Source organism: Amblyomma mixtum, chromosome 2, assembly GCF_055824585.1.
Source record: "Amblyomma mixtum isolate Tamu chromosome 2, ASM5582458v1, whole genome shotgun sequence".
In the NCBI taxonomy this organism is placed as follows: domain Eukaryota; kingdom Metazoa; phylum Arthropoda; class Arachnida; order Ixodida; family Ixodidae; genus Amblyomma; species Amblyomma mixtum.
The window spans coordinates 117,542,621-117,567,171 of record NC_143013.1 but is presented as its reverse complement, the minus strand read 5'-3'; the positions used below and the strand labels follow the sequence as shown (position 1 = coordinate 117,567,171).

The 24,551-nt window shown below is 52.5% G+C and overlaps 1 protein-coding gene across 1 annotated transcript in view; it reads right to left on the bottom strand.

Moving 5' to 3' along the window:
- Positions 1-2,106, bottom strand: part of LOC149360704 (uncharacterized) — a 30,012-nt gene extending 27,906 nt beyond the window's left edge. Inside the window, exons 1-2 of the mRNA XM_089567896.1 lie at positions 1,984-2,106; positions 1,133-1,334 (exon numbers count right to left, since the gene is read on the bottom strand). Of these exons, the coding sequence (XP_089424022.1) occupies positions 1,133-1,334; positions 1,984-2,106 (325 nt within the window). The remainder of the gene's footprint in view (positions 1-1,132; positions 1,335-1,983) is intronic.
- Positions 2,107-24,551: the final 22,445 nt, after the last annotated feature.

Sequence of the window (24,551 nt, the reverse complement as noted above, 5' to 3'; positions counted from 1 at the left end):
CTGCTATAATACTGAAGTAAATGATTGATAATGTTTGTGGCTATGCAGGATATTATCAGCTGTAAACATTGTGCCCTTGTATACTGAGCATACGACAGTGTGCAGACTAAGTGGTGCTAAAGGGACACTCTTGGTACAACACCATAATGTTCAGACTGCTTGTGCAACTAACAAAACAATTTAACGTGCTACGTTAAGAAAATACTTTCGTCGGTAGTCTGCAAATTCATAAACTTTTAATTTAGTTTCTCCTTTTGTACGAATAGCCTCGTAGCGCATTATTCCATTTCTTTTTCCAGTAATCTGTCAATCTGTAATTTTGTACCTGTGTTTATTGTGATTACGGCGACCGATAGCTACTGGTCACGTGACCTCTTTCGACCGATAAGCGAATTCATGACAGCGAACATCGGCGGGGTTTTGGTGCGACAGCTATAACGCTATCGCATGTAAATGCGTCGTCGGTCATTAAATTCGCCCATTGGCTGGGCGGAAGCGACGTCATCAGACTAGAAGTGACGTCACCTCCAGTTATCAACAGCTGCTGCTGCTATTTCCTTGCCAACGCATAATGGAATTAGATGTCCCTGTGCTTTTTTTTCTTATGTCCACTTCCCAGCCAGGGAAACCCTGCGCCCTTTACATTATCCTAGTTCGGACGCATGGTAACGGCCTTCCAAGGGAGAGCCGACCGCTTAGGCGCGAATTAAGCATAATTCTCGTGTGATCTGATGCGTTAGACGGTAGTTAATTCTGTTACGTGCTTTCGTTTTGTTTCATTTCTCTCACTCAGAAACACCGATAAATTTACTATCTTTTTGATGGCTTTGCCCTGCAACCTTTCCTTAAGCTAAGTAGATGCACATTTTTGCGGGCTTGGTAATGGCCGGGCCGGAGGCTATATCATGCTGCATGCCTTTTCGTGTAAGCCTCCATCGCATGTGCGAGAACGTTGGACCCAAAAGAATAGACGTGGTGACGCCCTGCTGCTGACTTATCAACAACACGCGTCTCGTTACGCTAAGAAAGTGGTGAATTGTCAACCCACACCAAAGACTAATTACGTTCCGCTCATTTTTCGTTCATTAGTGCCGATGAGATTACGCTAAGATCCGATGCACGATTCACTTACGTTCGGTAAGGGATGTTTTTGCCAGCACTACACTCGCCCCTGCGAAGACACATGCCCACATGGCCGCAAAGCTGTCGACGCTGAACGAGAGGTGGACGCAGACCCGGTGGCCAGGACCCAAGCCGCACTTCTGAAAGCCCGCCGCATAGCGCTGCATGCGCACGAAGAGCTCCCTGCGCGTCGCCATGACTGCGCCATCCGCCTGCGTTTTATTATGCCTACTCATTTCCTGAATACTGGTCAGTCCTTAAAGGACCGGCCTTGTAGCCTACAGTGCCTTCACTGCAGTGTGATGATGTGCATTAACTACATAATAGGAATCGTGAGCACTTGCTAAGCCAAGCACTGCATAAAAAGGAAAGCATAATGAGTCACAATGCCTTAATGCAACAAAACTTCTGTTTGGGCTAGACGGTGCATAGCTTATTTTGAAATGAATTTAGGCGCACAAGCACATGCACACAAGAAGGGGAAACAGACAGTACAGGCGCTAGTCCTGTGTGTTTCCTCTTCTTGTGTGCGTGTTCTTGTGGGCTTAAATTCATTTCAAAATAAAATGCCTTAAAGGTTTCCTTAGTGCAGTGTTGACCTCTTCACTGCCCTCTGATGATGTGCATTAACTACATTACAGGAATCATGAACACTTACTAAGCTTAGCACTGCATTAAAACATAAGAAAACACAACGCCTTAAAGGTTTCCTTAGTCCAGTGTTGGCGTCTTCAATATAAACAGTGAATGAAGTAAGCACCTTGTTTATTTTTTTTGGGGGGGGGGGGGGGGGTCAACCCGTGACTTTGTGCGTTCCCTCGTTTTAATGAACGTGCTTTAGATTTAATAGATTTCACCTACCAGCGCTGGCTTCTCCGGATCTTTGAGAAGTGCCTCTTTGGCGGCGGCGTAGAAGGAGCAGCAAGGTATCTCGACCATGGGGAAGGGTGAGTGCACGACGCAGCCCTCGATCCTGGCTCTCATTTCAACCAATGAGCGTCTGCCTGCAGTTTTAAGAAGGTTGCTTTCGGAGGAACGGTGGCTGTTGTTTGGTAATTTTTTAGCGAGAAAAATGGCGAGAACGGAAACGATCCCCACGAGTTTCGCAAGTCCCTCAAGGTGGCGCCATACCAAGTAACATGGACCCCAACATCCACCGAGGCAGAAGAGAAGCGAGGGCCGAATGCATCGAGAAAACAACGCTTCTCAAGACACTGCCGTGTATGTAGACGCGTCTTGGAGAGGAGGAGACTCCAAAATCGCAGTGGCCGCGGTGGTCTATTCGTCTCTACGCGAAATGACCACCTCAACTATGCGAGACTGCACAGCTGCAGTGGCCGAGGAAATAGCCGTTGGTCTAGCGGTGGCGGAGGGCTATAGAACAGGGCGGTCGCTAACAATACTCACGGACTCTCAAACAATCTGCCGAAATTACAAGAATGGCAGGATAAGTCGTCAAGCGCTCCGAATGCTCCTCGCAACGAGCGACAGAGTTAAGAACCACGGAGAAGAAAACGACAAGACCACATACAAAATTCTGTGGGTACCGGGACGCACGGCGGTGGCAGGGAACCAAGAGGCCGACAGGATAGCTCGAAGATACATTACTTTCCGAGCATCCGACGTGACCGCGGAACTCGCACCAGCACCCAAGGAATACTCGGCCATACTAGAAAACTATAGAGGCACAAGAATGCGATATCCCCCGCCGCACAAATCTCTCAACAGAGAGGAAGCTGTCACTTGGGGACAATTACAGACAGGCTCTTACCCTAACCTACATATACTAAACAAAATGCACCCTACGATATACGAGGACAAATGTCCCTGGTGCGAGGAAAAACCCACTTTATACCACATTACATGGGCCTGCCAGAACATAGACGTGTTCCCCAAAATACAAAACCTGAGTGCGGAGCGCTGGGAGACTCTGCTGTCCAGCGACCGCTGTGAAGACCAACAAGGTCTGGTACAGCAAGCTCAAAGGGCGGAAGTTGCCAGCGGAGCCCTGGAATGCGGGCAACCGACCATTGATTAGAGGTGGACGGCGTCGACAGAGAAGACTCCTGGGGATACAACCAAGGAGAGAACGTCTCTGAAGATGCCCCAAAACCGCAGAAAAAAAGCACTAGAGTAAAATAAAGTTTTCCCTCCCGTTCCTTCGACCACCTGGGGCTCTTCAGCGTGCACTGACATCGCACAGCACATGGGCACCTTTTGCGTTTCACCTCCATCGAAAGGCGGCCGCCGCGGTCGGGTTCGAACCCGGATACTCCGGCTCAGTAGCCGAGCGCTCTAACCACTGAGCCACCGCGGCGGTTGGTTGACGTGTCCACTGACCCGTTCTCGGACGTGTACCACATGATGTGGGCATTCCCCTCTAACCCCACTTACCCCCCTTCCCCTCACCTACCCGAGAGAGCTGGGAGGCTGCCCTGCTCGGCTGCTGCACCTTAGAGAGCTCTCGTGGCTAGGGCCCGAGCTGCCCCGGAAGCCACAGCGGTCCCGAACTAGGGACCTCTACTAGAACTAGGGAGATCTACTAGAACTAGGGACGTCTACAAGAACTAGGCCAATCCCCACTCCTGTAACTAGCCTTAAATAATTTTTTCCACCACCACCATCCGGTGGTGTGTTATGTGTCCTTCTTCAAAATCATCGGAGTCTATACCTTCCGCTAGTTTTGAGAAAAGGAATGGCTTAAATTTTTGTAGGTGGACGCCACCGGCCATACACAGCGTGATTATATGTGTCCACTGACCCAGTGAGCCAGTTAGACTTGTTCTCGCATTTACAAATCGTAAGGATTGCAAAGGAACTCCTTCACATCACGAGGGACAAAAAATCGGAGTAAAATTCAATTATACGTAGATCGAACTCAGGCCTCGGAGGCCGAAACCATCTGCGTGTTAATGCTACAAATAAACAACGTACGTAACAAAGCCATAGCGATTAACAGACTAAAATTCAAATGCGAACAAATCACTATAGTAGAATACAACTTAAAAAAAACTGCAGTTGCTAACACTGGACCGCGGTCCGCGGCGTTCTGTATTACTCCGCTGGCCAATCGCAACAGTAAACGAAATCAGTTTTTTACGTTTGACTATATCAAACAATCCATGCATCAAAATTATAAAGCTCATAATTTTTTTCTTGTGATAAGCTTCTTGTTTAGGTAACAAGAAACGCTTAAGCAGCGGACTACTTTTCCGTCGTGGAGGAATTATGTACAACGAGGCTGATTGTGGGCGGAGCTTCACTGCAGACTTAAGTTGTATCCGACTATAGGATGATTGGGAGGGTATCTGGCAAGCACGGTGGACTCTTGGAAAAGGAGACGTTACGCCTGGTGCAGGCTTTTGTCACATGCAGAATAACATATATGCAGTGTCCTACCTAAAACTGGACCAGAGCGACAAGAAATTAGACGTAATATTGCCGCGTATCATTGTAGCGTCCGTTAGTTCGCGCAAAGCCGCAGTAAAGGGGTGTTATCATTTTTGTTCGTGACGCGAGAAGCGACCGGTCTAATCTCGATTGTTCACAGCCATGAACAGCTGCATCTACGTGTTTCCAGATTACTCTAGATGATCTCGACCTGTTATCTCGAAGTTTCCTTGCCGGCTTTAAATTGAACGATGCCGCTAGCAGCGGGCATTCGTAGTTCGACGATTGACGAACACGCTTGTTGCTTACGCCGCCACCGAGTGATTCAGTTCTTTTGCGGGCGCAAGTCAGCCCAAATAAAGAGCTTCGTTTGCAATCCTTGTTGTTGTATTCCTGACCGCTGGACTGCCGTCACTACAACGTGACATCTGGTGGAGGTGCTGGGTAGCCTTCCATGTACCGGACACCCCCTACAAGCCGTGACGCCAGCCCTCTGAGTCATTTACCGCAGGGCCTTAGTCCAGTCCACCGCGCAAGCCGACGTCTGCAAGGCGACGCACCTGAGTTCGGGATTCTGCCGGACCCTACACGGAAGCGAAAGCCAGTAGCAACGCCCACCATGAGCTTGCCCCAGACGACGACTCCAATCATTTTTCACCAGCCCCGGGTGCCACCAACCTTCGACGCTTCGCCTGGCGCAAACCCCCAAGAATGGCTGGAGCAGTTCGACCGTGTGGCTCTCTTTAACAACTGGGACGACGCCATAAAAATTAGGTACATCTTCTTCGCCTTGGAGGGACCAGCAAGAATCTGGTTTGAGAATGAGGAAGCTAGCCTTACGGATTGGGAAACCTTCAAGGAGCAGCTTCTCAAGACTTTCACAAACGTCGTGAGAAAGGAGAGAGCCCAGCAGCTGCTACAGTCTCGCATACAATACCCAGACGAGGCCGTTGCAGTATACACTGAGGAGATGAAGCGTCTCTTCCGGCGTGCCGACTCGAGCATGAAGTAAAAAGAAAAGGTCAAGCTGCTTATGCGAGGAGTTAAAGAGCAACTCTTTGCGGGCCTCGTACGGAACCCACCGAAAACCGTCGCGGAATTTGTAGAAGAGGCATCCACTATGGAAAAAACTCTTGATGCCCGAGCCCGCCAGTATGACCGCCAGCAGCGCATTTTCTCAGCAAACTGCCTGGACAACGATAACCTGCGGGAGGTTATCCGTCAAGTTGTTCGAGAGGAGATCCGACGATTGCTGCCAACGGGAACGCAGCCCCAGCTTTCATCGCTCACAGACGTCATCCGGGATGAAGTTCAACAGGCCTTGGGTGTGACGCCGACCACCACGCAGCCTATGGAGCCCCCAGCCATGACTTACGCCGCAGCTGTGCGCCGTCCTGCACCTCGACGACGGGACCCAAGCCCCTATCTCCCTCAGCCAGCTGCGTTGGACCGCCGCCCTCTCGCCCCAACCCACCCGTCCTACGAGCGTCGCACACAGCCGAGGAAATGCGACGAGTGGAGAACTCCCGACCAGCGCCGCCCACTATGCTTCCACTGCGGCGAAGCCGGTCACGTCCTCCGGCACTGCCCATACAGAAGACTGGGCATCCGAGGGTTCTCTTACGACGCCCCATGACCCCGACCCGGCCAGCGACCAGCCGAAATCGAAGAGTTTTAGCGTCAGGAAGAATGCTCATCGCCGAGCCGCCTATCACGTTCCCCGTCGCCATCGTACGTCCCCGCGCTTAGTATCTCCTAGCCGAGGTTACGCCGTGCGTGGACGCTCCCCCAGCCCCCGAAGGTTAAACTGAATAAAGCAGCCTCTGGAGGTGAGGTTGCTTCTAAGCGCAACGACAAAGATCCTCCACCGACGAAAACGCAAGACCATGCCTCAACTACGACGACAACACCGACGACGACGACGCGGCCAGACTTGAAGCTTTTACCGCTGCCCAGTGAAGTAACATCGGAGTACGCCCACCGCAGCCTCACTACTCGACGAAGCCGAGATCGGACACCGAAGACAACGTACAATACGAGAACGCGAACAAGTGACCTTGAAGTCACGGTCGACGGTCACGCGGTTATTGCCTTGGTCGACACGGGAGCTGACTACTCTGTCATGAGCGGCCCACTCGCTGTCCGACTCAGGAAGGTAACAACAACTTGGGATGGCCCGCTGATCCGCACCGCAGGTGGCAACCTGATTACGCCGTCAGGACGCTGCACCGCGAGAGTTGGTGTAAACGGGAGAACCTATGCGACAACCTTCCTGATCCTACAGCAATGCTCGCGAGACGTGATTTTGGGAATGGACTTCCTGAATGAACATCGAGCGATCATCGACCTTCGATCTAAGTCGGTCAAGCTTTCCACGGACAAAGCCATATCTGCAGCGACGACAGCGACTCATCACGTTGCCTTAAACGTCCTGGACGAAGCATTGAGCGTGCCGCCCCGATCAAGTGTCGTCGTCTGGAGACATCGAAACTGCCGAAGGCGTCGTCGAGGGGAACGCCCAGCTACTCCTGGATCGAGGACTGGCCGTCGCAAGGGGAGTCGCCCAAATCCGAAATGGCCAAGCCCAGGTGTTGCAAACCAACTTCACCAAAGAATACCGGCATCTAAACAAAGGTACGACGATCGCTTTCCTCGACGAGCTGGCAGACATCAGAGACACATTTGCCCTACCCGACCAACTCGTAGAACCATCTGACCAACGCCATCAACAAACGTTTGATATCAACCCAGCATTACCACTGAGCAGACAAGACCAAATACGCAGTCGTCTTCAAAAGTACAGCGATTGCTTCTCATCAGCATCGAATGTGCGACGAACGAGGCTTGCCAAGCACCGCATTGTCACAGACGAACACGCCCGACCACTGCGACAGAGCCCCTACCGCGTATCGCCGCTAGAACGCCAAGCTATCCGCAAGCAAGTTGAGGAAATGCTTCGTGACGACGTTATCTAGCCATCAAGGAGCCCCTGGGCAGCACCAGTAGTCCCAGTGAAAAAGAAAGACGGCACCCTTCGCTTTTGCGTCGATTACCGCCGCTTGAACAGCATTACGAAGAAGGATGTCTACCCCCTCCCCCGCATCGACGATACACTGGACCGGCTGTGCAACGCTAAGTACTTCTCATCGATGGACCTGAAGAGCGGCTACTGGCAAATTGAAGTCAACGAAAGAGATCGCGAAAAGACTGCGTTCATCACGCTAGACGGACTCTTCGAGTTCAAGGTGATGCCATTCGGCCTCTGCTCTGCCCCAGCGACGTTCCAGCGAGTAATGGATACGGTGCTCACAGGCTTGAAGTGGCAGATTTGCCTAGTCTACTTAGATGACGTTGTTGTCTTCTCCTCAAGCTTTGAAGACCACCTCAGAAGGCTTCGGATAGTGCTCGAAACGATCAAGTCTTCAGGCCTGACCCTGAAACCAGAGAAGTGCCACTTCGCCTATGAGGAGCTGCTGTTCCTTGATCACGTCGTAAGCAAGGATGGAGTTCGCCCAGACCCCCAGAAGACGGCTGCGATCGCAGAGTTTCCACAGCCTAATGACAAGAAAGCTATACGCAGATTCCTTGGATTGTGCGCTTATTACCGGCGATTCGTCAAGAACTTTTCGCGCATCGCTGAACCTTTGACCCAACTTATCAAGGCTGACGTGCCTTTTAAATGGGACAGGCCGGAAGAGGAAGCTTTCAACGAGCTGAAGCGCCGCTTACAGTCCCCTCCTGTGCTCGGGCACTTCGATGAAAACGCCGAAACCGAAGTTCATACCGATGCAAGCAGTGTGGGCTTAGGAGCGGTACTCGTTCAGAAAAATGGCAGACTGGAGAAAGTTATCGCGTACGCTAGCCGTTCACTGTCGAGAGCCGAAGCCAACTATTCGACGACAGAGAAGGAATGTCTCGCCATTATTTGGGCCACGTCCAAATTTCGCCCCTACCTATACGGACGACCATTCAAGGTTGTGAGCGATCACCATGCTCTGTGCTGGCTGGCCAATTTAAAAGATCCCTCCGGCCGCCTTGCTCGTTGGAGCCTGCGTCTTCAAGAATTCGACATAACTGTAGCCTACAAATCTGGCCGCAAGCATTCCGATGCAGACTGCCTATCGCGAGCCCCCGTAGACGCAGCACCGGAAGAGGAAGACGACGACGCTTTCCTAGGACTGGTAAGCGCCAGCAGCTTCGCGCAGCAGCAGCGCTCGGATCCTGAGTTGCAAAGCCTAGTTGATTATTTGAAAGGCAAGACCGCATCGCCTCCCCGGGGGTTCAAGCGCCAACTGTCATCCTTCGTCCTTCACAATAATGTCCTCCTGAAGAAGAACTTCGCGCCCAACAGGACAGTGCATCTTCTTGTCGTACCCAAAAATCTCAGGCAAGAAATTATGCAGGCATATCATGATGAGTCGACTGCAGGGAATCTCGGGATTGCTCGCACGTTGCACCGCATCCAGCAGAAGTACTATTGGCCGCGGCTAGCTACCGACGTTTCCCATTACGTGAAAACCTGCCGTGAGTGTCAGCGACGCAAAACGCCTCCGACTAGACCAGCCGGACTCCTGAACCCCATACCACCGCCAACTAAGCCCTTTCAGCAAATGGGGATGGACCTCCTCGGCCCCTTTCCGACTTCATCATCAGGTAACAAGTGGATCATCGTGGCCACCGACTACATGGCCCGCTACGCCGAAGCAAAAGCGTTGCCTAGGGGTACCGCAACAGAATTTGCAAAATTTTTTGTCGAACAAATTCTCCTGCGACACGGTGCCCCCGGAGTGCTCATCACAGACAGAGGAACGGCATTTACAGCGGAGCTGACGCATGCCATTTTAAACTACAGCCAGACAAGCCATCGGAGGACAACTGCCTATCATCCACAAACCAACGGACTCACAGAGCGTCTGAACAAGACCATCGCAGACATGCTCTCCATGTACGTCGACGGCGAACACAAGACGTGGGACTCCATTCTGCCCTACGTAATCTTCGCTTATAATACTGCCGTCCAGGAGACAACCAGGTTTACCCCATTCCAGCTGGTATACGGCAGGAAGCCCACGACAACACTCGACGCAATGCTCCCGCACGTTTCCGACGAAGACAACCTCGACGTCGCCGCCTACCTTCATCGGAAGGTAGCCGGAAGCCCGAAGACTTGCGCGGCTTCGCATTCAAGACCAGCAGCACACTGACGCCCGACGCTACAATCTGCGCCGACGAGACACGCATTACAAACCAGCTGATCGTGTTTGGATATGGACGCCAGTTCGCCGCCGTGGACTGAGTGAAAAGTTGCTGCGACGCTACTTTGGCCCGTACAGGGTTCTCCGTCGCATCGGTGACCTCGACTATGAAGTCATCCCCGACGGCACGACAGCATCTCAGCGACGCCGCACACTCCCGGAAGTCGTACATGTCGTACGCCTGAAGCCATATTATGAACGCTAAAGGACTCTAAGTTTTCATTCTCCGTGTTTATTTTCATTTTAAAGCATCGAGACGATGCTTCTTTGGGAGGGGGGTAATGCCGCGTATCATTGTAGCGTCCGTTAGTTCGCGCAAAGCCGCAGAAAAGGGGTGTTATCATTTTTGTTCGTGACGCGAGAAGCGACCGGTCTAATCTCGATTGTTCACAGCCATGAACAGCTGCATCTACGTGTTTCCAGATTACACTAGATGATCTCGACCTGTTATCTCGAAGTTTCCTTGCCGGCTTTAAATTGAACGATGCCGCTAGCAGCTAGCGGGCATTCGTAGTTCGACGATTGACGAGCACGCTTGTTGCTTACGCCGCCACCGAGTGATTCAGTTCTTTTGCGGGCGCAAGTCAGCCCAAATAAAGAGCTTCGTTTGCAAGTCTTTCTGGTGTCTTCCGGACCGCTGGACTGCCGTCACTACAACGTGACAATATTCAGAGCGTCCATCAAGAAGGCGCTTGTACTCCCTTCCAAGACGTCCTTTGATCGCCTTCACCAACTAGGAATGCATAACACACTGGACGATCGCCACTCGAAGCTCATTAAACAAGCCAAATCTTGCAGCTATCAACGACCAAAGTTGGAAGACGAGTCCTTGAGGATCTGCAAATAGCGCTGCCACCCACAACAGAGTACAGAGGAGTATTTCCAAGGACCGGAGAAACAAACTGCCAGTTACGTCAGTACCAAAAAACATGCATCCCGAGCACAATCAAGGCAGGAGAGAAGCCAGAGCTAGAGCTATAGAGAAGAATTACGGCAGCAAAAATGGCACGTATTATGTAAACGAGCCGGGCCCTACGAAATAGGGCATCAGCACCGTCGCGATCTTACACGAGGGAAAGCAAGTGGATGGATTCGATGAAAACTAGTAAGGTTGCGTTATCCGAGGAAGTGGCGTTAGCGCTGGCAGCCACTCACTCCGACGCCACTCTGATTCTCAACACGACTGTGGAAATTATATATGGGGAACAAGAGCGCCGCTTCCATCAAAGTTTCAGCAAATACGCAACAACATAGCTCAATTCAGAGAACAAAGGAATCGGTAGGGATGTCCGGACACCAGGGAATAGAAAGGAAGGAGGCTGGGCACACAGCCCCCCGAGCGTCTCTCCTCTGCGAAGTTCCAGTGAATTCCCGGACTCTGTCGGCACTCCTGTACCGAATCCGCATCAAATCATATCCGCGCCTCAGTAGGTAGGCTGTCATGACCGGGATGTAAACCAGCCGAAGAGATATTTAGGCGCAGATTCCATCGACCGGGATGATCACGGTGGTGGCAGCAGTAGCGGCAATTTCGACAGGTCGTTTGACCCCACGATGACCCCACTAAATAAAGGATGACTGGCTGGGAAGTGGCCTGTGGAGTTCTTCCCACACTCGGCTCGGTGCGAACGACCTTCCCTTTGGTTCCCCGCGAGAAGCGACCGACGATAGACAGACGACAGGGGAAGAAGGGATTAAACCGTGTCTGAGAGGAGCCAGCTCGAATCGGAGAGAGCCAGCCACAGTGGCGGCCCGCGGCGCCAGCGCGCCCCACCTGTTTTTGTTCGAGAGACACGTATGTTGCACCACAGTGCGAAAAAGCTGCGGACTTGTGTTTCCTCCTCGCCAGTTCCCCCACGTGGACTCTGCAACGAGTGTCTCCGCTTGCTGTGCTGTGCCGACGTATTTAATTGGCCACCGCCTGGTGAAGGGGCGGAGCCTTAGGGTATTTAACCAGCACCCTAAGTGAGAACGGACGCTCTGGGCCTTGGCGACAAGGCTCATCCAGTCGGTCGATGCTATGAACTTTTAATTCTTCACCGTTTGCTCTTTTGTACAATGTGTAATTAAGTTTCTTCAAAGTGTCAGTAAACCTGTTTTTGTTCTCGTTCCAAATGTCAACTTCAATCCATCCTCGCCCCTTACCCGGCCCAACCACTCTACCCTGCATCACAACTGGTCACGCTACCCGAGCCGTAATTAAAGGGCAGCGGTGGGATGCTGCTATCCAACTTATGATAAGGCGTTCCCAGAGTCCACTAAGAGCCTGGATAGAACTGAAGAACGACACCTCAGAAGGCTGTAAACGGGGCCATTTCTAAGCCCCGTGATTTTAAAACACATAGACCCAGCTTTCTTGGGGTGCTGTAAGTTTTGTGACACGTGGGCAGACTCATATCGTTTGTTAAGGCGTGAATTTGGGCCTATTGGTTACCCGTGAAAACAGCTAGCGCTCATATGGTATATATGCATGCCAGAAAAATACGGGAACAAAGAGAATAAATCAGCCAACAAGATGAGGCTAGGGGGCGACCCTGTCCACCTGCTTGGACCTGGAATCCCCGAGGGCTCTGGTTCAAAGAGCGCGGGCAGCGGCTACCGCCAATGGTGTCCCCGAATAAGGACTACCACAGAGGCAAGGGAGCAGTGAAACCCTCCACCCTCCCCTAAAACCCACCCCAATGCATCCAATAAAGTTTTTACCACCACCACCATCATTTTTTTTACTTCACTTTTTGAGTTTTTTAAGCCTTGGTTCTCTCCACCTTCCTTCTCTTTACGCATACTGGCCCGCGGAAGACAAAAAGCAAACAGTACGACTGGCGTAGCATCAGATGTTTGAGGCCCCTGCCGTAGAAGAAGGCAACACTTCAGATAGTGGATCGATTTGAGGTGGATAGACAGGGGGTTCTTTAACGAACCCTGAAATCTCAGCGTGAAGGCATTCGTGCCTTTCGGCCTTCTCTACCAGCAGCAGCCGGACCCAGTTTTCGGACCTTCGACATCGTGTCCAGCAGAAGAACGGCTTAACTGCGTGGCAACCGTGGCAGGCGTAGGCAGGAACAGACAGCGAAATATTGGAGGGGACACTTAAGCTCTGTCTTAATTAAGGGTATGACGTGATAGCGTTCAAGTCCAAGGTTCTTGGACATAATTTTATGTAGTGTTTGTATCACGATAAGCAAACCGCGAACTCACGGCCACGTGCCGATCGCCTGTCTGTATCTCGATATAAGCACATGCGTGCTTGTGTGCACGGGCAGTCGTCGACCAGCGGGACGCGCGGTCTGACGGCCGGCTGATAATAAGACCCGAGTTCTTCTTACACCTCGGCTACAGTGTCGTTTCCCTCTGTGGGCGATTCCTCTGCGCGAGGACGCACAGACAGTGACTCGAGCCAGTTCTCTGTAATAAAGCGATTTGCTCTCACATTGTTGGTGTCGCGGCAGAGGGGACGGGCGTCGTTGAGGCAGAGGGTCAGGTGGTCTTCGCGGCAGGTGTCAAGCGGGCGCTGTGGTGGTCGAACCCTCTCTAAATAGGCTCCCCCGCGTAGCCCGGCTCCTCCTGCCCCACTCGTGAGAAAGGGTGGTCGAGAGTACCCGCCGTGAGCGGCGCGGGATTTGAGTGGGGCCGCGAGAGGGCCCTACATCCCCCCACCCTCAAACGTCCGTCCCAGGGTCTGCCAGTAGGCGCTCAACGACCTTCGGGTCCGGGTCGGCGTCCATGGTGTCGTGGAAGAGGGGAGAGGAACTCGGCGGGGGGCCGCTCACCACAGGCTGGATCAGCTGACCACCTGTCTGCTGCGGGAGCGGGGCGCTTCCCTTACAAAAAAGTTTGAGACAGTCTATAGAGTGTCTATAGACTTCCGTCTATAAAGTCTATAGACTGTCTATAGAGAAATCCTAGAGAACAGTCTATAGGCAATACAAATACCACAGACAGTCTATAGACAATCTATAGATTTACGGCCACACACTTTTAGTAGACTTTCTGTAGATTGTCTATAGAGTATGAATAGACAAAAATCAATATCTATAGGAAGTCAATAGAATCAATAAGTCTATAGACTATCTATAGACCATTTTTATATGGGTTGGCTCCAGTGGGGGCCCTGGCGGCAGCGCCTTGCAGAGCTCCTCGGCCGCCGGGGACAGCAGCTCTGGCCGGCTGGACAGGAGGATGCGGAGGACCGCCTCCTGCGGGCTGCCCCTCTGCAGAGGCCGCAGTGGCGCAGCGGGGGAAGCTGCTGCAGCCGCCATGCATTTCTCCGCCGCCTCCTTGCGCGCTTTGTGCAGCGCACCGGCCTCATGGCTGAGCCGGTGCACAACAAGTGTGCCGCAGATGGAGCACAGACCGGCCCGCTCCTCGTCGTTGTACTCGGCCGGTGGCTACTGGTCCCGCTCTTCCAGCATCCGGCGCTCGTAGTCAGGCGGCAAGAACTCGGCGCGGAAGCGGTCTTTGAAGACCGCCATCGACTGGAAGGTCGGCTGGCAGCGCCTCCATCGCGCCGCGCTCTCGACGAGTGCTACAAGCAGGACCTCCCCTAGCATCACGTCATCTGGGGCGCCCAGAGCCGTCTGGTACTCCTCTAGTTGTAAAAACTCGTGGTCTGATTTCTCGTCCGTATATCCGGAAAAGGAGGGGACCTCCATATTTATCCACGGGCGCGGTGCTGTCGCCGATGCCACCGATGCTGCGGCTTGGTTGGCGCTAGCCACCGATCCGAGCTGACGGGCTAACGCGGCAAATATCTCCGTTACCTGCCCTATTACGGCAGCCGCGTCGGGAATTTGCGCAGGCTCTGCCGCGTTCCTGGCCTCACTCCCGGCTGCTCCGCCATCCAAGGCCGCAGCTGAAATATCCCTCTTGGGAGACATAGTTCGCTCAAACTGACAGGGGGAATGAGAGGGTCTACCCTACGCGCAACTGTTTCAGGAAAGCCCGCTTCAGCTGTCCAGTCGCACCGGCTACCGGCCCACGGTAACCAAACGAACAAAGGCATTCATGTACAAAAAAATCTATCTGTAAACACACGAAAATATATCTACAAACATGAAATGCACAACAGAAAACGCCCGAAAACTACATAAGCAACACAAAACACCTAACAAATTTAAAACACTGTACACGTCGCTACCCCGCGAACATTCCGCCTGACCTGCTCCCTAACCCTAGCGGTCCGTCGTGGCCCCAAACAAAGAGCGCCTGCCACGAGTCTGGTTGCACGTCCCAAAATCGGCAGAGAAATCGTCCACATCGGTGCTAATTAAAGCCGCACGTTGGGCGCCTTTATGTGTGGGCGATTCCTCTGCGCGAGGACGCACAGACAGTGACTCGTGCCAGTTCTTCGTAATAAAGCGATTTACTCTCACGTGGTTGCTGTCGCGGCAGGGGGGTTCGGGTGTCGTTGAGGCAGAGGGTCAGGTGGTCTTCGCGGCAGGTATCAAGAGGGCGCTGTGGCGGTCGAACCCTCCTTAAATAGGCTCCTGCCCCACTCGTGAGAAAGGGTGGTCGAGAGTACCCGCGGTGAGCGGCGCGGGATTTGAGTGGGGCCGCGAGCGTGCCCTACACCTCCCAAGACAACATTTTAATTGTGAAGCAACGGTGGAATATTGCAAAGCACTGTTATACAACTATTGAACGTGGTGGTCCATTCTTCTGATGTATGGCAAAATCTTTAAAAATTTGTCCATCGCTCGCATCGAGTAGTTAAGGCTGTCATAAAAAAACAATGGGGAGCGTTTATAGAGATTGCAGATAGCAAAAAAAAATGCAAGCCTGAAGAGTGAAGATTTGCGGATATATTGATCTTTGCAGACTTGCGATATATGAAGAAAGAAATTGTGCACATAAACAATTTTTCGTTTAAAAGTGAGCTTATCCAGAATTTACCAGTACGTAATGGGGTAATGCCCATATATCATTACTTTATATTTACAGATCCCTGGGAGTCTTCATACCACTACTGGCACAGTGGTGCAGCGGTTAAGCGATGCATCACTGCCCCGGCAGGTGCCTGCTTAAAACACAGTCACCTATGGGGTTGTGAGACTCGGTGATTGGTCACACGACCAATCATTAAATTAACTGCCACCTACCGTGGGCACTTTGCTCACAATCAAGTGGGCAGGTTGTATGACGTCACAAGGCCACGTGATCTAGGTGGCCCACTTCCCCCCTAGATTGCTTATTTGGGGAACTTTTGCTCAGGACGCCGCCGATGAAAACGCCGGGCTTTCCGTTGAACGGGACACTTAACCCTGTTGCGTTAAAAGTTTTGAGTTCTCGTATCTCCTCCAAGAAAGTTATCAGCCATCAATGCACTCGCTAGTAGGAAATATTTTTTTTGGACTCGCCAGAGATGTCCAGAAAGGGCCACATTCTCTCGAGAACATGACTGGGTGAATCATGCTCTTCAAACGGCAACAGCAAAGTGTGCCGAGACTATCGCATTACATTCACGACTTACCAACCTATTGTGCTTGGCGTTGCAGCGTTTCGAACCTTCAACCCTAAGGAATAAAATACACGTAGCCGTCTGCTGTCCCGATACCACGAAGCTTCCTAACAGCGGAGCGCGAAAGCTGGAGCTAGACAGCTGCTGCTGCTGCGGAGTCGGGCGGCTTTTTTATCAGTTAATTTATTCATTTCCTATAGGATATCAGGCAATCTATAATGTGACCTAGAAGAACGTGGCTGTAAGCCAGTTGGTAGTACATATCGTGAGGAGCAAAACCGCAAAACAGGACGGGACGGGACCGCCCTGTGTTGTCGCCAGCTGCCTCTGTCCCGTCTTGTTTTGCGGTTTTTCTCCTCGCAAAATCTATAATGTACATGCGCATATGCAATCATGAGTACCACCCTGTCTCACCCTGCACAACGCTCGCCATCTCGGCATTCATGCTACGCAGCGGCTCGTGACGTCCAGATTTTCTGGTGGCGGTGGTGAAAAACGTTTATCAACCATTAAATAGTTACAGAGAGGTGATCGGGGTAGGGCTCTATTGGCTCCTTCCCCTCAGAATACTAAGTGGAGCCCCTAATCCGGGGCCCTATTGGCAAGCAACGCCGCCCGCGTCCGTTGAACAAAGGCCTTTTGGGTCCTAAGGTATTGACAGCCAAGCAGGGCCACCTCCCAGTATTCTCTGGTGAGGATAGGGCGGGGGGGGGGAGAGAGGTAGATTGGTCTGATTGGCACGCCGAAACCATGTGGAAGGTGTCAGTTGCCTCCCCACAGAACTGGCAGGCGCCATCAAAGGATGGGTTTAAATGCTTAAGCACCGCCGGGCAAAGTACAGTGTTGGTGATAATTTTGATGAGGAGGCGCTAGTCAGCGCCTCCTCATCAAAATTAACCGGGTAGGGCCAGTGCTCCTCCTTGTAGTAATGGGTGATGTGTTTGAATGTAAGGGCTAGATTGTCTGATTGGGAGTAGGCTTCCAAGGACAGGAACACAGCACGGGGAGAGAGTGCGCAGGCAGCCTGATCGGCCTGTTCGTTTCCCTGGAGGCCCTGGTGTCCGGGGCCCAAATCAGGTTACGCGAAGTTGGATCGGCAGCTAGATTGCAGTATGCGCCGGGCAAGCGGGGGAGCCCATCCCAGCTCATAGTTCCGACAGGCGCCTCGCGAGTCGGTGATGATGTGTTTCGACTTCGGATTAGTGAGAGCCAGAGCAATGGCAACCTCCTCCGCGTGTGTTGCGCTGTAGGCTTTGAAAGTGAGCCCGCTAACTGCGTTTGTGTTGTGTACTACTGCGGCCATGTGCCACCACCGTTGTGTGGGCCGGCAGCGTCCAGATAATACACGTGTTGTCAAGCGTCAACCGAGATGTTCGTCGCTGGGCTCGCGAGATCTTGAACTGCCAGCGTCCGAAAACGACGCGCCATACACGCTTATCCAACCTTTCCGCTCTTCCGACTGTCGTTTTGATATGTCCCCGTCGACATCGTTGGCCCTCACGGACGGCATGGTTGAACGCCTACACCGCATCTGAAGGCCTCCCTTGTCTCACGTGAAGTTCGCACTTCCTGGCCCGATGACCCTCCTCTGGTTCTCCTCAGCCTTGGATCAAAAAGACCTTCAGTGCACGGCTGATTAGATGGTCTACAGCACTACCATTTGTATGGCAGGTGAGTTCTTCATTTCGACACAAAGCGAGGGCATCTCTCCGTCTGCACACATTGAGCAACTACGCCTGCTCTTGCGGAGCCTGCTACGTGTCCCCACGCGCCAATCGGCCCTCAAAGTGTTCGTCAGCTGAGAACTCGCCACATCTACTCATGCGTTTGTGCGTCGAGACACCGTCAGGCCTTCAATGACTCCTCCTTAGATGGAGGACCTTATTCGGTCCTCCAGCGCCGTGAGAAGACTGTGAAGCTGGCCATCAACAGACGAGAAGACATCGTCACCGTAGACTGAGCGAAACAAGTCTACATGGAGCTCGTTTCTTTTTCAACCGGCTCTCCAGGAACGTCAACGCCGAGTTACTCGCTTGACTCTGATTCACTCGATGCAAACATGTCTCCCGGGTACCGTCCCAATGAACATTAAAACTCCCATGGATAGACGTGCTGCGGACGTTTAGAATATCCGCAGGACCTCGAAGAGGAGTTCCAGGGCTCATGGTGTACTGCTGATCGCAATTCTTTGGTTTTTTTTTGGTTTTTTTTGGGGGGGGGGAGCCATGGAGCGGCGCTATCGCCATCATCGGCGCTGTACCACCTTTCTCGAGACGCACTGGCGCCGGCTGCTGAAGAGGCGCTCCAAATAGAATAAAGTTGACACCTCGGGCCGTACTCTATGAGATGTCCATTTTCCGTTGTCCATTTCACGTCCACTCGGTCTTCTGTCAGTGGTCATTCAGATATTCCCACGGCTTTGAAGGCTCTGGGACAACCCACCTGGCCATTGTGGTTGGCGACCGAGCTTCAGCCAATGGCAGCCAGCGGTCAAATCCGGTCGCCAGAAATTGACAGAGCGCTGCGGTGCGCCTCACCATTGGCTGCATATTGCATCCAATTTCAGCCAATAGTAAGGTCCAGTCAACAACCACACAATGGCCGGGTCGCCCCAGATGCTTGAAAGCCACGGGTAAATCTCAGTGGCCACTGACAGAGGACCGAATGGACGCGAAACTGGCAAAGAAAAATGGACAACTTATAGAATATGGCCCCTATAGTACTCGGTCTGTTCGCCTCGTCCGCGTCGCACCCCGTTAAGCTTGCAGAGGCCCAGCCTCCGTTTCCCTAATAAAGCCTGTTGGATAAGGGCTAGAGCTTCATCATCGCCACATTGAAGAGGGTCGGAGAGACAACCGACCCCTGTGGCGTCCTTCTGCCCGTGATCGTGTACAAGCGGAGTTTGCCTAGTCCTGTTGTGGTCATGTGGTACGCCAGGAATGCTATAGTGTAGTTGTGTCTCCAAGTTCCACAGTGGGACGAAGCCATGTTGTTTAGGATGACGTCATTCATGCGCAACGTTATCACAGGCTTCATCACGGCGAAAAGCGCTAGACAGGGACAGAGACAGAGCGAAGACGCACTACAAAGGGCGAACTGACCACTGATTTTTAATCGTGACAAAACAGCGCACGCAAGACAATGACGAGGGAGGAATACGACGGCACTAGCACTGACTTTCAACAAGATTTATTGGAAAGCACGTCAAAATATATACATCATCATCATCATCGGCCTGACTAGGCCTACTGCAGGACAAAAGCCTTTCCCATGTCTCTCCATTAACCCTGTCCTTCGCCAATTGCGGCCAGCGTATCCCCGCAAACTTCTTATTCTCATCCGCCCACCTAATTTTCTGCCGCCCCCTGCTACGCTTGCCTTCTCTTGGAATCCACTCCGTTACCCTTAAGGACCAGCGGTTATCTTGCCTTCGCAAAATATATACATTGTGCGGCCCAAAAAAAGAACGACCAAAGGACGCCTTGTCACATTCACATTGGATGTGTTGAACATATAAAACAAAAGTTGATTATGAAGCATTTACGAGCACTAACTCTTTCTTAGCGATACAGCAGGATAGACCAGGTTTCCTCTTATGGAGGCGGTACACAAGTGCCACAAAAAAAAACCAGAAAAACTGAATCGACAATCGTCAGAAACAGGTCTACACAGCGGTACAAACTCATCTAGACATACTAAGCAGATTCAGTCCTTTTGTGACAGTGACAAAGTTACGTTGATGATGCACTTTTCACCCCCCGCAGTTTTGATTTCGAAGGCTTCTACAATTTTCCGTTGTTATTTTTTTTAATGTAGAAGATAGCGGTTATCTGTCAAGCAGCGGCATGCATTTGTTGCAGTGGCAGAAATGCGAGGCCAGCTCTGTATTTCATTAAAGAGTCTCTCTCTCTCTCTCAGCTTTCCTAGATGAGTGACGGACCGACAGTTGTTAGCACGCTCACCTAACCTTTGGTTTATGCAGCGGCCGGTTTGTCCAACGTATTTCATTCCGCAGGACAGCGCTATACACACTAGCACATGACAACTGTGTCAGATTCAACACGTTTTGTCTCGTGCTTGATGGTACAGGAATGGGCTCTGCAGGCTCGGTTGTCAGTTCGCGCCCTACAGCTGTGTTGTGTCTTCGTTACGTTTCCAGATATGTTTAGCGCGTTTCATCATGATGAGCAACCAACTAGGCCAAATTCTCGAACTTTTATCAAAGACACCTTTTAAGTCGAGGGCCACTTTCGTCAAACTTTGCTGGGATCGGCCATAATTACCTCTGCGTTCAGTTGTAGCACGACGTGTTGCTCGCAGAAATTTCGTCGAAATCCGATAGCCTGTCAGAATCTTCGCGCTTCGGATGAGTGTGGAGCAGAACTAATACGATGTACTGTGGTAGTTTCCCGATACACGAAGTGAGCGAGATTGTCCAGAGGGTGCCGCGTGCAAGGAGCTTGCCAGGTTTGGAAATTAGCATAATTTATGCGCGCTTCTACTCTCAAGGGAGGGTTCCCGTCTGTCATGGTTTATTTTAGTACGACGCCAATCGAGTAATCGCTTGGTCGTTGGATACCGTCCGTCCCTGGCGCCGTGCTCTTCGCGACATCCTGTAGAGCTGCACAAACTTCTGTTATGACGGCGTCGAGGGAGGTACTCTCATCCTCGTAGGGGTAGTCCCCATATAGTGAGTGCGCGAACCGGAGTTAATGTAATGCATATCTAACAAGACAGCAGTGTCGTCGCCCTGTCCTGTGTGCAGGAAGGTTCTGACCAATCTACTCGTCTCGGAGTTGGCTTTTGGGGGTCCAGTAAAACGTGGAGAAGCGACCACGTGCGATACGTGCTGAGGGTGCCTTGCAGCCGGAGCCGGTCGCAGAACGATGCATTTGACGAGCCCCCTGCGGCCCTTCCACAGGTGGAGGAGGTAGTTGTCTACGTCGAGTGCAGTTGACGTGGCTGAGGCCGCAGTCGTGGCTCGGCGGAAGTGTTCTTGGATTTTGCACCCATTCCGGAAATGGAGAGGGCGGATTGGATGTTCCTTCTGCTTTACGATCTCGTTCCGTCGTACTCCCCTTTGCTTGTTTAGCAGGGATTCTCCCCGGAATTTGAATTAGGAGGGGGGGGAGGGGGTCAATTTCTAGGGGGCGGGTGTGTTAAAGGGGTAGAGACACCACATGTTTGTGTTGTACCTCTGGGTTGTAAATAATGCGTAGCGATTCAGTGAGCATGGAACACCATCTTAGAAGCATGAACTCGCATTATATAATTAATAATCGTATTATTTGTACCCAGCAGTTTCGGTTTCGGTTCGTAGTTGCCAGGTTTTGCCAGGCTCTTGCATGACGTCAAAAACCAGACAATGCGTTGTCACGTGGGTCCGGAAAGCCGTGACGTCGTGTAGGCATGTCGTCTGCCTGACACGCACGTGGTGCGCGTAAACACGGAGAGCCGGGCGTAGGGGAAGTCGCAATGCCGAATAGCTCCGAGTCGGAAAGAAGAGTTTTATTTCGGCGAAGACACCGATTATGAGGAATCGCAGGATGACGCAGACGAGGAAGGAGACGCCGCGGTTCGAATCCCGACAACCACTTCATTTTTGATCCGCTGGCCAGCGATTCCGAAGAGGAGGCAGGCGTCAGGCCCGACGTAGCTCAGATTGTGCCAGCGAACGCCAAGCGTGCAGGCAACGTCAAATGGTAAAGGCGCGTTCACACTAGGCCGACGATCGGCCGATTTCAGTCTGACGATGGTCGGCGGCAGCGATTTTCGTGCCGTCGACGCGTCTGTCACACTGCGAAGACGCCGACCGAGCGCCGGTCGTCGCCCGACGAGCGCATCGCCGTCGCGTCGCCGAGATAGCAGCCGTCGGCCGACCCGTGTGTCACACTCTGCCGACAACAGCGCCGACCTCACGCCGACGTTGTCCTATCCCGACAGCTCGACGCTGCTGCTTCGTGCGCGCTGCTCGTCTGCTAGCTCCGTTGCTGAAGGCGTCGTGGAAATCGAACTTATCTTCTATTCGAGTTCGCACTAAAGCGATGTGAAGAGTAGGCCTTTTATTATAGCACAGTCGACTTCCAAAGCGCCGTCAACTGCGGCTTCGAAGCGAAATCACCTAGGCCTAGCGACGACTAGGGCAGCCTGGGACCAGCGCGCAGTTCAGGCGCGTTCACACTAGGCCGACGGGACCCCGATGCCGACGGTCGCGTCGGCCAATCTGGTCGTTCCCCGACTAGCCAGTCACACTGCACCGACGACGACGACGACGCCCAACTACCAAGCGTCGTCCTAGTGTGACGTTCCGTGCGTGAAATACCAGGGCCCATACCTTCGGCGGAATTTTCTTTGTGCTCAACCGTCCTACTCCCTTGTCTCCCCTTAAACGGTCCGCGTTCGGCGGCGCCGCCTAGACGGAGCCCCCAGTGGCGGCAAGCCACTGAAGGGGTACAATGGTACAAAGGCGCCGGCCGGAGGGAAAGCCAGCCCAATTAGGCAGGCCTGGCCGTACAAGGACAAGAGAAGAAAGCTGCCGGCGGGAGACAAACGACATTCCAACGACGGATGTCGGGGATGCCGCAGGGCGCCGCCGTGGAAAGGAGGAAGAAAAAAAAACATTCCAGTCGGGAAGACAGGAGATCGGGCGTGGCCGGCGGAGCAGATATAGCTGGAGAGTGCGGACGAAAGGCACGGAGAGGACGAGATCGTTCACGAAAAAGGGTCCTTCAGCGCCGAAGCCGGACGGCGCGCAGCTTCTGCCAGCCACCGACGGATCGCAACTCCGGAGACCATCCATCGCCCCCATGACGGCGTCGCCACGTAAGCTCGGACACCCCAGCCTCTGATGTACCATGTATAATTATTGATTACATCATTTTGTTTAAACTGAGCCATACGGTGCCTTCTTGCCTCTCCGTCCCGTGTGGACCTGCGCATTATGTGGGGTCGTCACACTGGTGTCAGAAGTGGGGTCTCAAAAGCAAATGTCCTCTGAATGCTGCGACATTCATGACTTCAAAATTGTAATGAAAGGGGAATCACGGGACTGATTGTGGGACTTTGACCCCCATTTGAGAGGCTTGAGGCACCGGAAGGCTGGAGCGAAAAAAAAAAAATGTCTGTAACTGACGGAGCTCCCACTCCACAGCCGTCGCTCGGAGCAAGCATGCTGGCATTAGGAAGCGTCATTCCGACGTTTACGGGAGATAAGACAGGGGTTCCAGTCTGCGATTTCTTTTCCATGCTAGAAGAGATTGGGAAAATGGGGGGGTGGTCCGATGCTCAAATGCTGGGAATGGCAAGGTGTAAGATGGCAGGAGCTGCTCATGATTTTGCTTGGCGAAACGAAAAAGTAAAATCCACAAAATCATTTGCGGAATTTAAGAAGCTCGCGTTCGAGCATTTCGACACTGAACCACGTCATGTGCGGGTACAGAGGTTCCGTGACGCCGGACAGATGGTAGGGGAGGACGTGCGAACGTTTGCGTCGCGGCTTCAGCGCCTAGCGCACGATACGCTGAGTAGGGAGGAGGAAGGAGACCAGCTAAAGAAGAAATACGCGGAGGAACTACTTAAAGAGGAAATGACCGCTTTGTTTCTGGCTGGTTTGCTGAACGACTACTCAGAGGTATTCGCCGCGTCCAACCTGGATTTGGGCTGCTGTGGCGTTATAAAGCACAGGATAGAAACCGGCACTTCATCGCCCGTTTACCAACGTGCGTACAGGATTCCTTACTCCCAACGTGAGGAGATGGAGCGGCAGGTGCAGGACCTTATTGATCGCGGCATTGTCGAACACTCAAAGTCACCATGGGGAGCACCGGCACTATTGGTGGAAAAGCCAGATGGCTCGTATCGATTGGTGGTGGACTACCGCAAACTAAATGCCGTAACTCGCATCGATCCATACCCCATTCCCAATATACAGGAGACGCTTTCTCAGCTGGGCTCTGCCAGGTACTTCACGGTAGTGGACATGGCGGCGGGATTCTGGCAGATAGCAATGGATCCGGCAGATGCTGAGAAAACGGCATTCAACACGCCCTCAGGGCACTATGAATGGAAAAGAATGCCGATGGGTCTGGTCAACAGCCCTGCTGTCTGGCAGAGAACCGCTGATGTTATCCTGGCGGGTCTTCTGGGGAAGCTGTGCTTCGTGTATATGGATGACATAATCATATACAGTGACAGTTTTGAGAACCACTTGCGCGATATTGAGCAGGTTTTGGTGCGACTAAGAGGAGCTGGTCTCAAGCTGAAGCCTTCTAAGTGCCAATTCCTCAAAAACGAGGTGAAATACCTCGGGCACATTGTTTCAGCTGACG